At 45.4% G+C, this 13,994-nt stretch overlaps 1 protein-coding gene and 1 pseudogene across 3 annotated transcripts in view; both read right to left on the bottom strand.

The window, feature by feature from the left end:
* The window catches only part of LOC124616750 (homeotic protein spalt-major-like), a 557,732-nt gene that overhangs the window by 30,828 nt on the left and 512,910 nt on the right, over positions 1-13,994 (bottom strand). For all 3 annotated transcript variants that reach the window (XM_047145118.1, XM_047145119.1, XM_047145120.1), the window contains exons 3-5: positions 12,817-13,091; positions 8,853-9,071; positions 5,768-6,046 (exon numbers count right to left, since the gene is read on the bottom strand). In XM_047145118.1, the coding sequence (XP_047001074.1) occupies positions 5,768-6,046; positions 8,853-9,071; positions 12,817-13,091 (773 nt within the window). The remainder of the gene's footprint in view (positions 1-5,767; positions 6,047-8,852; positions 9,072-12,816; positions 13,092-13,994) is intronic.
* LOC124616981 lies at positions 8,516-8,633 on the bottom strand (annotated as a pseudogene).

Below are 13,994 nucleotides of genomic sequence, written 5' to 3'. Positions count from 1 at the left end.
CTAGTAACAAAATGGAGCTTCTTCGCATATATATGGTTGGCTCGACGATCGTTTGACAAATAGAACCCAGTACGTTATGAATGTTCCGCAGAAACGAAACTGACATCAGCTGTGCCCCAAAGAAAAGTAATAGGACCTCTAATGTCCTCAGTATACATGCACGATTAATCAGACAGGATCAGCAGATTTGTTCAAATGTGTGTGAAATCTTATGGGACTTAACTACTAAGGTCATCAGTCCCTAAGCTTACACACTAGTTAATCTAAATTATCCTAAGGACAAACACACACACCCATGCCCGAGGGAGGACTCGAACCTCCGCCGGGACCAGCCGCACAGCCCATGACTGCAGCGGCTTAGACTCAGCAGAATTGTAAGATTGTTTACTAACGATACTTTTATGTACAGGAAAGTAACGTCGTCGGAGAATTGCGAAAAGACTTGAATAATATTTTCATTTGGTTTATTGAATGGCAGCTCTCTTTAAATGTGTGTAAATGAAAGATAATGCCAATAACAAAGGGAAGGAGGCCCATAGTATGTGAAGAATAGTAGTGAATACCTTGACCTCGTCAGGTCGTTTAAATATTTAGGGGTAGTACTAAGAAGCGATATGAACACGTAAATTCAATATTAGCGATGCGAATGGAAGACTTAGATTTGTTGTAAGGGTTCTGAGAATAAGCACTGCATCAGGATAGGAAATAGCGTACAAACTAGTGCGACAGTTCCAGCGTATTGTTTTAGTATTTGGAGTCGTTAACAAGTTGCGTGACAACATACATCGAGGGAATCAGCGAATTCTGAGACGCGCTGCTAGGATCATAACAGGTGTCAGTATAGCCCCATACGAAAGTGTACCAGAGATGCGCGGGGAACGTAAATGAGAATTCTTGGAATAAAAATGATGGAATTATGGGGAAACTCTGTTGGGTAAATTTAGACAACCTTAATTCGAAGGAGACTGTGCGACCATTTTTCTCTTACCGTTGTACATCACGTGTATGTATCATAATAAGATAAATATTAGGACACGTAAAGAGGCATATAGTAAGCTTTTCCTTGTCAATAAGCAAATGGAATACAAAAGAAAATTGGTAGCACTGGCATGTTATGCCCTCCCGCCGGGCACTGCACAGTGGCTTACGGAGCGTACTGTAAATGATTTACTGCGTGGAAGACATTCGCGAGTCATGCTGAGGAGATCTAGACTGCGTAAACAATGTAAAGGACAAGTTGGTTGTTTTGGGAAATTGCGTGGGAAAACTTTGGATAAGGTCTCATAAATAATATTTTCAATTATATACAACGTGAATTTTTTGTTCAGGTAAGTCATTGTTTTCTAATATGTCTACAGTAACCACATATTTTTAAAATGGAACGTTCTACTCAAAATTTTATTTCTAAAAACTCATCAATGGTTACTTAAGGGGAGCCGGAGGTGGTCAAATCCACAAAATTACGATTTTTTTTTTGCTACCGAAAATTAATTGGAACATTCCTCTTTAATGTAAACTTTGAAATATTGTTCTACTCGCCCTAGAAGTGGAGTTATTACCATTTTCCCCCACGCCTGCAGAGGAAATGGGCGGCCGCTGAATGCATCTAACACCCTCTCGTGACTTCCTGGCAAACTGCTTGGGATTTTCTCGGCCTGTTACGCTTACAGCGCCTTATGTTACGCATACACCGAGTGTGCAAGGGTTGGCTACATTGTTTTCTGTGACAAATATTACCCGTTTTCCTTACAGCTTACTCCTATTTTCCTCAGAATTTCGAACATCTTGCTCTATTTAATATTGTCGTACGCTTTTGTTCTGGTTACGATGCCACGCTTTAGTAACCGTGTATATAAGAAGAAGAAGAACGTAGGGAAAAGAAAATAACACTAATACCAAGTTGCGGTACTACACTGAATAAGAGTGCGCAACATCGTCTCTTTGCTGTTTACCGTTTCGAACGAGTTCACTGTTGCGCCTGTAGTTGGTAGTATTATACTTCTTATGTAAAGCGGGTAATATGCAGTATGTACAAGAATCAGGAGGGAACAATAAAACCAATTTTTCGTGACTTAGCACAGCCAGAGTTGTTACTCAAATGTCTACACGGAAAGACGCAGAATCCTAATGAGAGCGTAAGCAATTTGATTTGGAAAGTGATTCCTAAAAGAGTGTTTGTAAGCATAAAAACACTGCACTTTGGCACTTATGATGCAATAGCAACCTACAACCAAGGGAACAGTGTGAAGTGTGAAGTTCTGAAGGCATTAGGATTTACAGCTGGGGTGAACACTGTACGAGCACTAGGAAATATTGACAGAGAAAGGATAAGAGGAGCAGAAAGAAGAGAAAGGCATATGACGTATGATGGAACAACAGGCCAGAAAAGAAGACAGAAGAGGAAGCTATTGGAGGATGAAGAAGAAGACCCTGATAATCCATCCTATAGTGCAGGAATGTATTGAGAAACTTTGATAGCCATTTCCCGTAAATTATAATTTTTCGAATATAAGGAACATTTTCTCAAAATCCACTCAAGCTAGAGAGATGAAATTTTTATACAGCACTCCTAGTGGTCAAACTTACATTGTAACACAGCCATTTGGCAACATGTTCAGTAGTTTCATTTCAGTTTAATTATAAAGCAATTATTTGTAAAAAAATTTGGGTCATTAATAAAAAAATAATTGGAAGGAAACTAGAAAAGATACTCCAAAATCCCTCTGTCATAACTGCAATACTAAACCACTCTATATGTAAAAAAAAAAAATTCAAATTTTTCTATTTGGTAGTTTATTCATAAATGTTCCTCAAACTTAGTGATTTTAACATGGGCAGCATAGGCACATCCGGCTCCCCTTAAAAATGTTTACTTGCAGACTAAGTGCACGTAAAATGGGTTAGCATTAACTTACCACTGTTTACTTGCTGGGCGAATTGACGAAGCTGTATTGTGAAACCTCTCACAAATGCAAATTTAAAAGGTCTGAATTGTTTCTGTGTTTGGTACTAAGATCTGCGTTAACAATTGCTTCAGTAATAAAGTATAACAACATCTTAAGATTAATCTATGGTAAAACTTTTGAAATGCATTGGTGTTCACAGACTTACTGTGGATTTTTATCTGAGTTTCAGTTATCCACAGCATCATCATATTTGTGCAAATCGCTCCTGAAAAACATTTTCCTGGAACGAACGCCATATTCATTACTGCTACTGCATCCATGTTTTTGTCACTTGCACACATACTGACAAAGTTGCCGTTAGCAAGTGTCGGAAATTTGAGCTAGAGTTATCACATCGCTGTTTATTGCGGAACTATCAGCTAATATGAATGAACACACTATTTTCCATGTTTTACCTGCAAGAACTTTCTTTCTCGTCGACCGTCCTTTATCATTGTTTACAGGCGAGGTCTTCAGTTCACTCCGGATGTAGGGGCTTTGATCTCACCGTTATTTTCCAATTTCGTTCATTTTCATTCTTTCACTAATGAATTGCGTTCTCTTCTTGCGAGTACTTAGAGAGTGTAATTTAGCAGTATCTTATCACATGCTGGGATGAATCAGCACCAAGGGACCAGGAGAGGGCTTTCTTTCAACATGCTCTGTTCACAGCGTTCTTGTGTATTGTGTGATCCCCCAGAACGAGCCATGTTACAAAAATTCGCACGACTTGTCCTTCGGTCCACGCACTACAGCAAGGACTAAAAACGAACGTCTGTAACAGGTAATATTATTTTGGTGCTTCAAAAGCTACCTTTTTTAACTTCCTTATAATGACCGATTTTCAGCCCGGTTTGTTCTGTTAAGTTCATCTTCAGTTGTCGAAGCTTATTCGCACTAAAAGCAAACAATAGCTACAATGTCGTCAGCGAAGTGGAGATGGTTCAAGTAAGATCCATTAACACGAAATCCTTCCCGTTTTCCCCACCCGAAGTGCTTTAGAGGGACTGAAATCTAAATCCTTCACCTCCAGCCTCCTGAATGCGAATTCAATCTGTCGTTCTGTTACCAAACTTGCAGTTCTCTGCAATGTACAAAAGACGCAGACCTTAGACTGCTATTCTGCGTGTGACAGTTGTATCAGCATACTTAATGTTGAAGACAGTCGTATGATGTTTTCTAGCGTTACAGCTGTTTCAATGTTCTTTCTCTTTTTCTATCGGGCAATCGACCTTAAGGGCAATTGCACCTTCAAGTCTGGATCTGTTTTATCCATTTACTCCTTCATTTGCCAACATGTTTTCTTTATGTCTTTTTTGTGGCTTATTGGGCTGTGAATTTATTATTAAATGTTTCCCAGATGTTCTCCTCGGTGATCTACGATTTCCGAAAATATACAGTTGAATTTTCCAGTCTAGTACGAAGGCATGCTGAAAAGTAATGCCTCAGAATGTTTTTTCTGTTCTCAATATTGGTTGAGTTATGTACTTATTACTTGGTCAACGTTCCGCTTCACTGACGCCAAGTTGCAACCATCTGCTACTAGAGATCTCCGAATTGTATCGCGTAACGTAGCTGTGTGTAACGTACTACGTCGGTGCGTGAGAAACAACTTTCTGTGAACGAGTTTTTAACAGCAAGACGTACCTCCAACTAAAATTCGTAGAAGAATGAAAGCTATGTATGGTGATGAGTGTATCGACATCAGTAATGTGCGACGTTGGGCTATATAAGTGCTCTTAATGAAGGAAACGGTGATGCTAACTTCAGCGTATGTGACTGAGCTCAGAGTGGACGACCACGTACGACAACTGAGGAGTCTCGTTGGAACCGGGCTGATAAACTCTGAGAAAACCGTCACACTCACCGTGCACTCAGTTTTCTGTACCGTAGATCTGCAATGGCGGCCTGCACATGCTCTAGTGAGCTGTGTCTGCGTTATCCGACAATTTTCTCTGGTGAAATCATCAACCCGATTCCGACGAGTTTGATCGGTTGCCGCATGCGGTCGTCCACCCCGAGCTCTGTCACACACGTTGAGGTTCCACCGTTTCCTTCGTTACGAGCACGAACAACCCAACGTCGCACATTATTGATGTAGATACAGTGATCACAGTACGCAGCTTTCATTTTTCTATGGATTTCAATTGGAGGCACGTTTTCTGCGGTTGGAAGATAGATTATAGCATGCTGTTTCTCGCGCACCGACCGATACGCTACACACCGCTGTGTTACAACCTACAACTCGGAGACCTCTAGCGGCAGAGGATTGAAACTTGCGTCAGCGAAGCTAGAAAATCGACCGAGGAGTATGCACTGCATGTAATACCCCAGCCGATATTGAAAACAGAATAAAAAGTTCAGAGGCCTTACTTTCCAGCACGCCTTCACATCTGCTCTTTGAAGACTGATACACAGGAGCCCATGAACTTGGATCGGTGCTTTGAAAGGAAATTGGGCAGGTTCATGTCTTCGGAGATATCAGTGCGGGGACCTCTCATGGGAAAGAACCGCTGACAGATTTCGCTGAGGAAACGAAAATTTGTGATCTGAAGTTTTCCCGGCGTATTTCTAACTTGTAAAACTTTCTAGCGCCCACCTGGGTCGCACAAGCATTGCATCAGTCGGCAGAAACCACCTGAAGATGGGACCAAGTCAGTTGCCAAAATATCTTGGAGAACTTACGACGTCACGCGATCGGACCTCCGAGAATTCTACAACTGGAAAGGATAACAGCCCGTTGAATAAACAAATAACGAGGAATTTTTTGTGGTTATAATTTATTTATGGAAACCATTGTGGAAATGTAGACAGAAGCTGACCTTGAGCTGCTGCTTGGCGGCTGGCGGAGAGGCGGGCAGTGACTGCGTGCTGGGAGGCGTCGATTGCTGCGTCTGTGCTAGCGGGGGGTGCTGCTGCTGGGCCGGTAGAGGCAGCGCCAGCGGGGGCGGAGGGCTGGCGCCGGGGGCGGAGGAGGGCCCCGGGGGCGGCGCGGACTGTGCGGACACCGGAGGTGGGCTCGCGAGCGCCACCGCCTCCTTAGGGCAGCGCGTGATCTGCAGCTGCTGCTGCAGCTGCTGGATCAACGATAGTTGCATCACCTGCGGTGCGAATACACGGCTTTTGTCAGATGCTGTGCCACTTTGCTGTCTCGACGTATTGCTTGTGCAACAGATGAACCGCTGGGGCTGCGAAACTTTTGGTGAGCGAGATGCTTGTATTTCATGGCGCGATCGATACATAGAAAAAGGTTAGCTTAGCTAATCAACAAGCGCTTTTGACTGTACTAAAGTATATTATGCATCAACTGTTCATCTGTGCACAAAATTAGTGGTAGTTGCAAGCAAACAAACAAGAAACACATTCAATATCATAGTAAATGTGAAACTACGCATAGTTGTCGCAGTGCATGTTCTGCAATCCTGGCAGGTTATATATGTCTGTCGGATCCATGGTCGCACCTGAGCCTATATCTATTGTGAGTGACATTCTACCAGAAATTGAGGGAATGAATGAAAGAAAGAAAATTAGAACTTAACGGGCCGCCGGCGTCGAGGTCAGCAGAGAAAGAGCAAAAGCTCGGCGTCTGAATTGATTGACCACGCCGCACAGCTCGACTAAATACTTATAACAGTTTTTGGGAAAAAATATCTTCTGCACGGTTTGGAAACGTAGCATATAAATAATGACAGGATGGAACGCGCCTGGAGGGCTCCGTTTGCAGTGTGCTGGTCGTAAAAGACAGTTATCGGTGTTCGAGTTTCGTTCTGCAAGCGTCTTTACAGGACCGAAATTTATCCCTGTATCGAACAAGCTGTGCCTGAACCATTCACCGGACAGCTTTTCGCTCAGTGATATGCTGGTTCAGCATGGAGTTTTCTGAATTCTGGAAAAGATGTTTTGGTAAGTATTTATTTGTCCTTTAGTGTGACAAAACAATTCGTTACACGAAAGTGACACAAATTACTAACAGGTAATTCGATTTATGAGGCAAAAGTCTGTGGTGGACAATAAAATGATAAACTCAGGGCAATTTTTTCAGCGCGGTAGGGGAGAGAGTAGAGTCAGACTCCTACACTTCATTGCTACAGCTGCTGCGAGATATCTCAAGTTCTGGTGGTAGGTAGCTGAAGACTTTGCTTCTGAGACAGAGCGATGACGATCAGTCATTACTGCGTAACACCTGGTGCAGTCATACAGTCATACCTTGCCACAGCCACACACAAAGCACACCCATTGCTATATTTGCTGCCATGTTACACATTGCGTGAAAACCACATACCGTCCAATAGTAACAAACTAGTCATCCACTACCTTTCTTCAGGTTGTTAAAGAAGTGAAAATCACATGGTGAAAGATCCTGGCTGTACGGAGGATGTTGTACGGTTCCCCAACCAGATCGCTGCAGCGTAGCTTTCACTCCGATTGTCAGTCTAGAGGTGGGCGTCGTCGGAGCTTGTGTGAACAGTTTTGCGTTTCTTTGTCGGGGAAGATGTGGGATGTTTCCATTGCAAACTTTGCCGTTTGCCTTCGAGCTCGAAATGAAGGCACCACGCAAGGTCATGATTGACCTCCTCCTTCGACTGCAGGGTCATCACCTGCCGGTGTGCCCGTGCGGTTCTAGGCGCTTCAGTCTGGAACTGCGTGACCGCTACGGTCGCAGGTTCGAATCCTGCCTCGGGCATGGATGTGTGTGATGTCCTTAGGTTAGTTAGGTTTAAGTAGTTGTAAGCTCTAGGAGACTGATGACTACAGATGTTAAGTCCCATAGCGCTCAGAGCCATTTGAACCATTTTATGCAGGGTCCCCCTGTTCGTCGAGTTCCTCGAACGTGGAACCGCCCCCAAACTCCAAAACGGACGAAAGCTACGCTGCAGCGATTTGGTTGGGAAACAGCGCAACGTCCTCCGTGCAGCCTGGATTTCCACATCTTTGAGGACGTGAAGAAAGTCTTGCGTGGAGGTCGGCTTCAGTCTGACGAGAAAGTGCAAGAGTGGGTACGTTTGTGGATACGTCAGCGACCGACCGCGTTGAACGAAACAGGAATTGACCTCGTCGTCTCCCTGTGGACAAATGCCTTAACGCGTGTGGAGACTACTTTTCAATGGATCGACGCCATGGTTCTGTCGTGGCGTGTGATCGGTTTTCATTTGATTGCCCGTCATAAGTGCATTATTTATAATTAGTAGCGACCGCTGCGGTTGCAGGTTCAAATCCTGCCTCGGGCATGGATGTGTGTGATGTCCTTAGGTTAGTTAGGTTTAAGTAGTTCTAAGTTCTAGGGGGACTGATGATCTCAGAAGTTGAGTCCCATAGTGCTCAGAGCCATTTGAACAATTTTTTTGTAATTAGTAAATTAGCTAGCCACGTTGGGTAATGAACTCCGTCCAAACAGGCCATGTGAAGGCCTCCATGTCCTTAGCGCACACGCGTCACTGGATGTGGATATGGAGGGGCACGTGGTCAGCACACCGCACTCCCGGCCATATGTCAGTTTAGGAGACAAGAGCCACTACTTCTCGATCAAGTAGCTCTTCAGTTTGCCTCGCAAGGGCTGAGTGCATCCCGGTTGCCAATAGCGCTCGGCCGACCGGATGGTCACCCATCCAAGTGCTAGCCCAGCCCGACAGCGCTTAACTTCGGTGATCTAACGGGAACCGGTGTTACCAATGCGGCAAGGCCGTTGGCAGTCAAGTTGGTTACCGGCACAAAATTCATCACATAAAAGAGATGCGCAACTTGGAGATAACAAATCCACTGCAGTCAAGAAGCATGTAGAATTATGGGAAAGGTAGCGACGGAGTGGAGCTTTGAATCTAGCTGTGGGGCGAATTCAGACGGCCTAGCTGGTAGAACGTTACCTGCGATAAGCTTTGACAGTGTGAGTAAGGTCGAGGAATACGTCACCTGCTGGTGCTGCAGCGTGAAGAGCGTGGACTGGAGCACAGCCAGCTCCTGGAGCGCGGCCGCGTTGTCGGCGTTGCCGGCCATCGCGGTGGCGGCGAACTGCGCGACCGCCACCTTGGTGTTCTGCAGCGCCTCCAGCGTCACGTGGCCCGCCAGCGGGAACGGCGCCACGGCCGCCCCGAACGCCGACACCACGCCAGCCGCCGGCGACGCCAGGGTCTGTCGGCGTATCGTGCTACCAGTTAGCAACAGAAATTTTCCTGCGCACACGAATCTGACTAAAACTGTCCCCGCGTGTATACTCCAGCTATTCTGCGGTGGTAATGCGTAGAGAGTGCCGCACGGCGCAGTTGCCATATCCGGTAGCTGTTGGAAACATTACTATTCACGTTTTAACGTCACCTCCGCAAACATCCTTGAGCTCGATATTATACCAGGGTAACTTGACTCATAGTTGCAATAGACGCTATCGTAGCATAATTTTGAATTGATATATCGACTGGACACACAAAATTACAAATTGGACAAATTTTGTTTAAAATGAGAGACAAAACGAGGCCTTCTTCCGTGCTCGACATCGTACTACATTACGAGCAGTTTTTTATTTACACTACTGGCCATTAAAATTGTTACACCACGAAGATGACGTGCTACAGACGCGAAATTTAACCGACAGGAAGAAGATGCTGTGATACGCAAATGATTAGCTTTTCAGAGCATTCACACAAGGTTGGCTCCGGTGGCGACACCTACACCGTGCTGACATGAGGAAAGTTTCCAACCGTTTTCTCATACACAAACAGCAGTTGACCGGCGTTGCCTGGTGAAACGTTGTTGTGATGCCTCGTGTAAGGAGAAGAAATGCGTACCATAACGTTTCCGACTTTGATAAAGGTGGTATTGTAGCCTATTGCGATTGCGGTTTATCGTATCGCGACATTGCTGCTCGAGTTGGTCGAGATCCAATGACTTTTAGCAGAATATGGAATCGGTGGGTTGAGGAGGGTAATACGGATCGCCGTGCTGGATCCCAACGGCCTCGTATCACTAGCAGTTGAGATGACAGGCATCATATCCGCATGGCTGTAACGGATCGTGCAGCCACGTCTCGATCCCTGAGTCAACAGATGGGGACGTTTGCGAGACAACAACAATCTGCACGAACAGTTCGACGACGTTTGCAGCAGCATGGACTATCAGCTTGGAGACCATAACTGCGGTTACCCTTGACGCTGCATCACAGACAAGAGCGCCTGTGATGGTGTACTCAACGACGAACCTGGGTGCACGAATAGCAAAACGTCATTTTTTTCGGACGAATCCAGGATCTGTTTACAGCATCATGATGGTCGCATCCGTGTTTGGCGACATCGCGGTGAACGCGCATTGGAAGCGTGCATTCATCATCGCCATACTGGCGTATCACCCGGCGTGATGGTATGGGGTGCCATTGGTTACTCGTCTCGGTCACCTCTTGTTCGCATTGACGGCACTTGGAACAGTGGACGTTATATTTCAGATGTGTTACGGCCCGTGGCTCTACCCTTCATTCGATCCCTGCTAAACCGTACATTTCAGCAGGATAATGCACGACCGCATGTTGCAGGTCCTGTACGGGCCTTTCTGGATACAGAAAATGTTCGATTGCTACCCTGGCCAGCACATTCTCCAGATCTCTCACCAATTGAAAACGTCTGGTCAATGGTGGCCGAGCAACTGGCTCGTCACAATACGCCAGTCACTACTCTTGATGAACTGTGGTATCGTGTTGAAGCTGTATGGGCAGGTGTACCTGTACACGCCATCCAAGCTCTGTTTGACCCAATGCCCAGGCGTATCAAGGCCGTTATTACGGCCAGAGTTGGTTGTTCTGGGTATTGATTTCTCAGAATCTATGCACCCAAATTGCGTGAAAATGTAATCACATGCCAGTTCTAGTATAATATATTTGTCCAATGAATACGCGTTTATCATCTGCATTTATTCTTGGTATAGCAATTTTAATGGCCAGTAGTGTATTTACTTTTTCAGTAACTTCACCTTATTCTTCTTCACTTTCCATTTTAGACTATTTACTACCTCTCACTGTTCCCATTTTCCCAGCTACTTGTCACAAAAACAAAATTTAAATATTTTTAGAAGCGACATATAAAAATGGTGTTTGAAGACTCTTAGGTGCGCCATCAGGTAGGACATAGTCTGCACCCTAAGGGAATAAAATATTTGTGCGGAATCATTGGTTAGGAGTCCTTTAAGAGAGGTGTTCAGTCGACTGGTACAAGTCTTCCTATTGTGGGCCACTTCGATGACTTGCGTGTCATTGAGCTAACCAATAACCCTAACCAGGGAAAGGGGACCTACAGTTTAACGTTGAATCCGAACCATGTATCGTTTCATGGAGTATCTGACGGGGATTCAATTTCGCGACCTCTCGGTTCCCAGGCATTCGCTTTACCACTCGACCACCAAGCCCGAGACACTCCAAGGAAGGCCGCTGCAACAGGACGAAAACGTCGTTTATATTTGGTATTGTAATAGTTTCAGTATTTTTTGTGATGAAGCGTCCGTATACGCAAGAGGGTGTCAATGAAGTGGACACTGCACGCAGAAGTCTGCGTATCGTGCCTCTCTCTTAAATTTTAACATGTATCATTATCTGAAACAAAATTTCTCCTTTCTTCATTGCTGAGGAGCAGAAGCCTAATTAATACTACTGTTGTTAATGTGGCTAACGTAATCTACATCTACACATGCTACACATGCTATTTTGAAGAAAGAAACCAAATTTTGCGTCGACACACATCAAAAAGTAAAAAATCATATATTTAAATGAACTAAATTTCAATGTATAACGATACACAGTGTTCCAGAAACGTTGTGACAAGCTTCGAGGGGTTGTAGAGGGTGTCTTGAGGAACCAATCGAGGATAGGGACCTGTGTCTGGAAACGTCATCCAATGACACTTCAGTGTGCCCATGTTGTAGGGTCGGCACCTGCCTTGTTGTTCAGTGATCGAGACCGATTGTCTCGATCGTCATTGAAGAAGATGGAGCTAGCTCCGTAGAACGGCTTTGTCTGCTATAAATACAATGCTCTGTTGCATTGGTGAATGACAGCTTCAGAAACGGGTTTCCATCTGCAGTTCATCTTTCTCATGCACTCCGAAAAACACCGGAGGTTTTAAAAGTCGCAGCAGAAATGACGAATTGCGGATGGAAACCTGTGTCCTAAACCGCCATCCCCAGAGGCAACAGCGCATCGCATTCCTAGGAGACAAGGCCTTTCTACGCAACAGATTGCATCATCTTCTCTACTGGAGATAGTAGTAGCCAGTCGCGACCACTGTGTAACATACAATATTGTGAGGCGTTCTGCTTACGGTCCGGTCTCGTTTACTGCCAAAACGGTGGCCTAGTGGCAGGGGCTAGCGCCTTATCTTCGACTTTCTGTAGTGTCGTCGGATGAAGTTTCCGGACACCGGTTCCTATCGTCGGTTTGTTCTTCAAGACACCCTCTACAACCCCTCGAAGTTTGTCGCAACATTTCTGGGAGACCCTGTACATTACAAGTGTTTTTAAAATAAAAACTCACTACTGATGGCGAAATTACCACAGAAACTAGCTTGGAGATTCCAAAAAAAGTGTTTACATTACTACAAATACTATAACTGTCCCAGAATTTTCGAGAAGTGATTTAAGGGAGCCATAGAAAGTCTAAGAGCGTGGACGCACATTGTTTAATAGCCACTCTTCCCGAATGTGACTTGGCGTCTCTGGCACATATCGTATTCGAATGCTTGGCTGCAGACTGGTTAAGAGTCACGCATATTATTACAGTAGAAAGGTCCAAACTTAAGCCGAGCTGCGACCTACTTATTCGTTTAAGTGACTTAACGTTGCCTACAACTGACACTGTAGGATGGCACATGTTGCTGTGTTCCCCGCCAGGTGCGCTAGTGCGTACCTCAGGCTCGGCGTCCGGCTCCGGCTCGTCGGTGTCGGCGTCTCCGTCCCCGGAGCCGACGACACCGTCGCCCACGTCGGCGCAGACAGCGTCCTCCGGCTCGACGTCGTCGTCGTTGTTGTTACGGTCGTCGAGCAGCATCATGTCGCAGTCGGCGTCGGGCTCGCCGTCGGCGTCCACGTCTCCGTCCGCATCGGCATCGGCGTCGGGAGGCTCATCGCAGACGGCCGCCTCCGAGCACGAACTGCCCTCGTCTTCGTCGCCGCACGCGGACACTGCAACACACCGTACGTGCACGTCTATTACGAGAGCATTGAGGATCGCGCCTGCCTCACATAAGGTAGCTGGAGAGTTTGCTATGCACTATCTACAGTTTAACAGAGCCTGTCATTATGGAGAATCATACTCTGTAGTGAATTTTCAATGTGTTAGTTTATGTTATTATAAGTTGAAGCTGATCCTGAATGTATACTGTCCGTTATCTGTCTTATAGCAGTAATACCTACACGGCCCAGTCACGTTAATCAAACCACCGACAATGTTCCACGTCAGTGTGCAATAACCACTCACAGATGGCCAGTAGTGGATGGCGTATAAAGCGTATCGAGGGATACGTATCGGCGAAGTGGAACCTAGTTCTGGATCCCCAGTGTTAAATGCACGGGCGGGTTGATCGGCTCTAGAATGGACTGAAGTTCAATAAGCAAAGTAGTAAGTTCAAAAATTAATCACAATGTAAAAGTATCACGTTTTTCGCATATTAGATGATTACAAGCCTAGATAAAATAACCCAAGCAAACCTTACTACAGAATATTGCTATAGACGCACGAAATCACGGGGATAGCTCTCATTCGCCTGATATGACACACCAGACTAGAGCAGTGTGGAGAGCTGCATCAAACCAGTCTTCGGACTGAAGACCAAAACAACAGCAATGCTGGTTTAGTTGTATTCTTTCGTAGTTACGCGATGAATGCGGGAGAAAACACGCCTGCATTCCTCGATTTACAATGTTTTCGATACTACACACTGTACGAGTATTTGTGCGTCTGCGTCCCTCAGAAATTACCTCCTTGTTATTATAGCGAACAGACAATGACGATCGCGCGAGCGATGCATCTCTTCAGGTAGGGCAGATGCCCGGCGTGTTTAGGCGTCCGCTCAGCAACGCGTAGGC

The sequence above is a fragment of the Schistocerca americana genome, chromosome 5 (genome assembly GCF_021461395.2).
Source record: "Schistocerca americana isolate TAMUIC-IGC-003095 chromosome 5, iqSchAmer2.1, whole genome shotgun sequence".
NCBI lineage: Eukaryota > Metazoa > Arthropoda > Insecta > Orthoptera > Acrididae > Schistocerca > Schistocerca americana.
The sequence above is the reverse complement of the archived record's forward strand: the minus strand, read 5'-3'. Positions and strand labels throughout refer to the sequence as shown.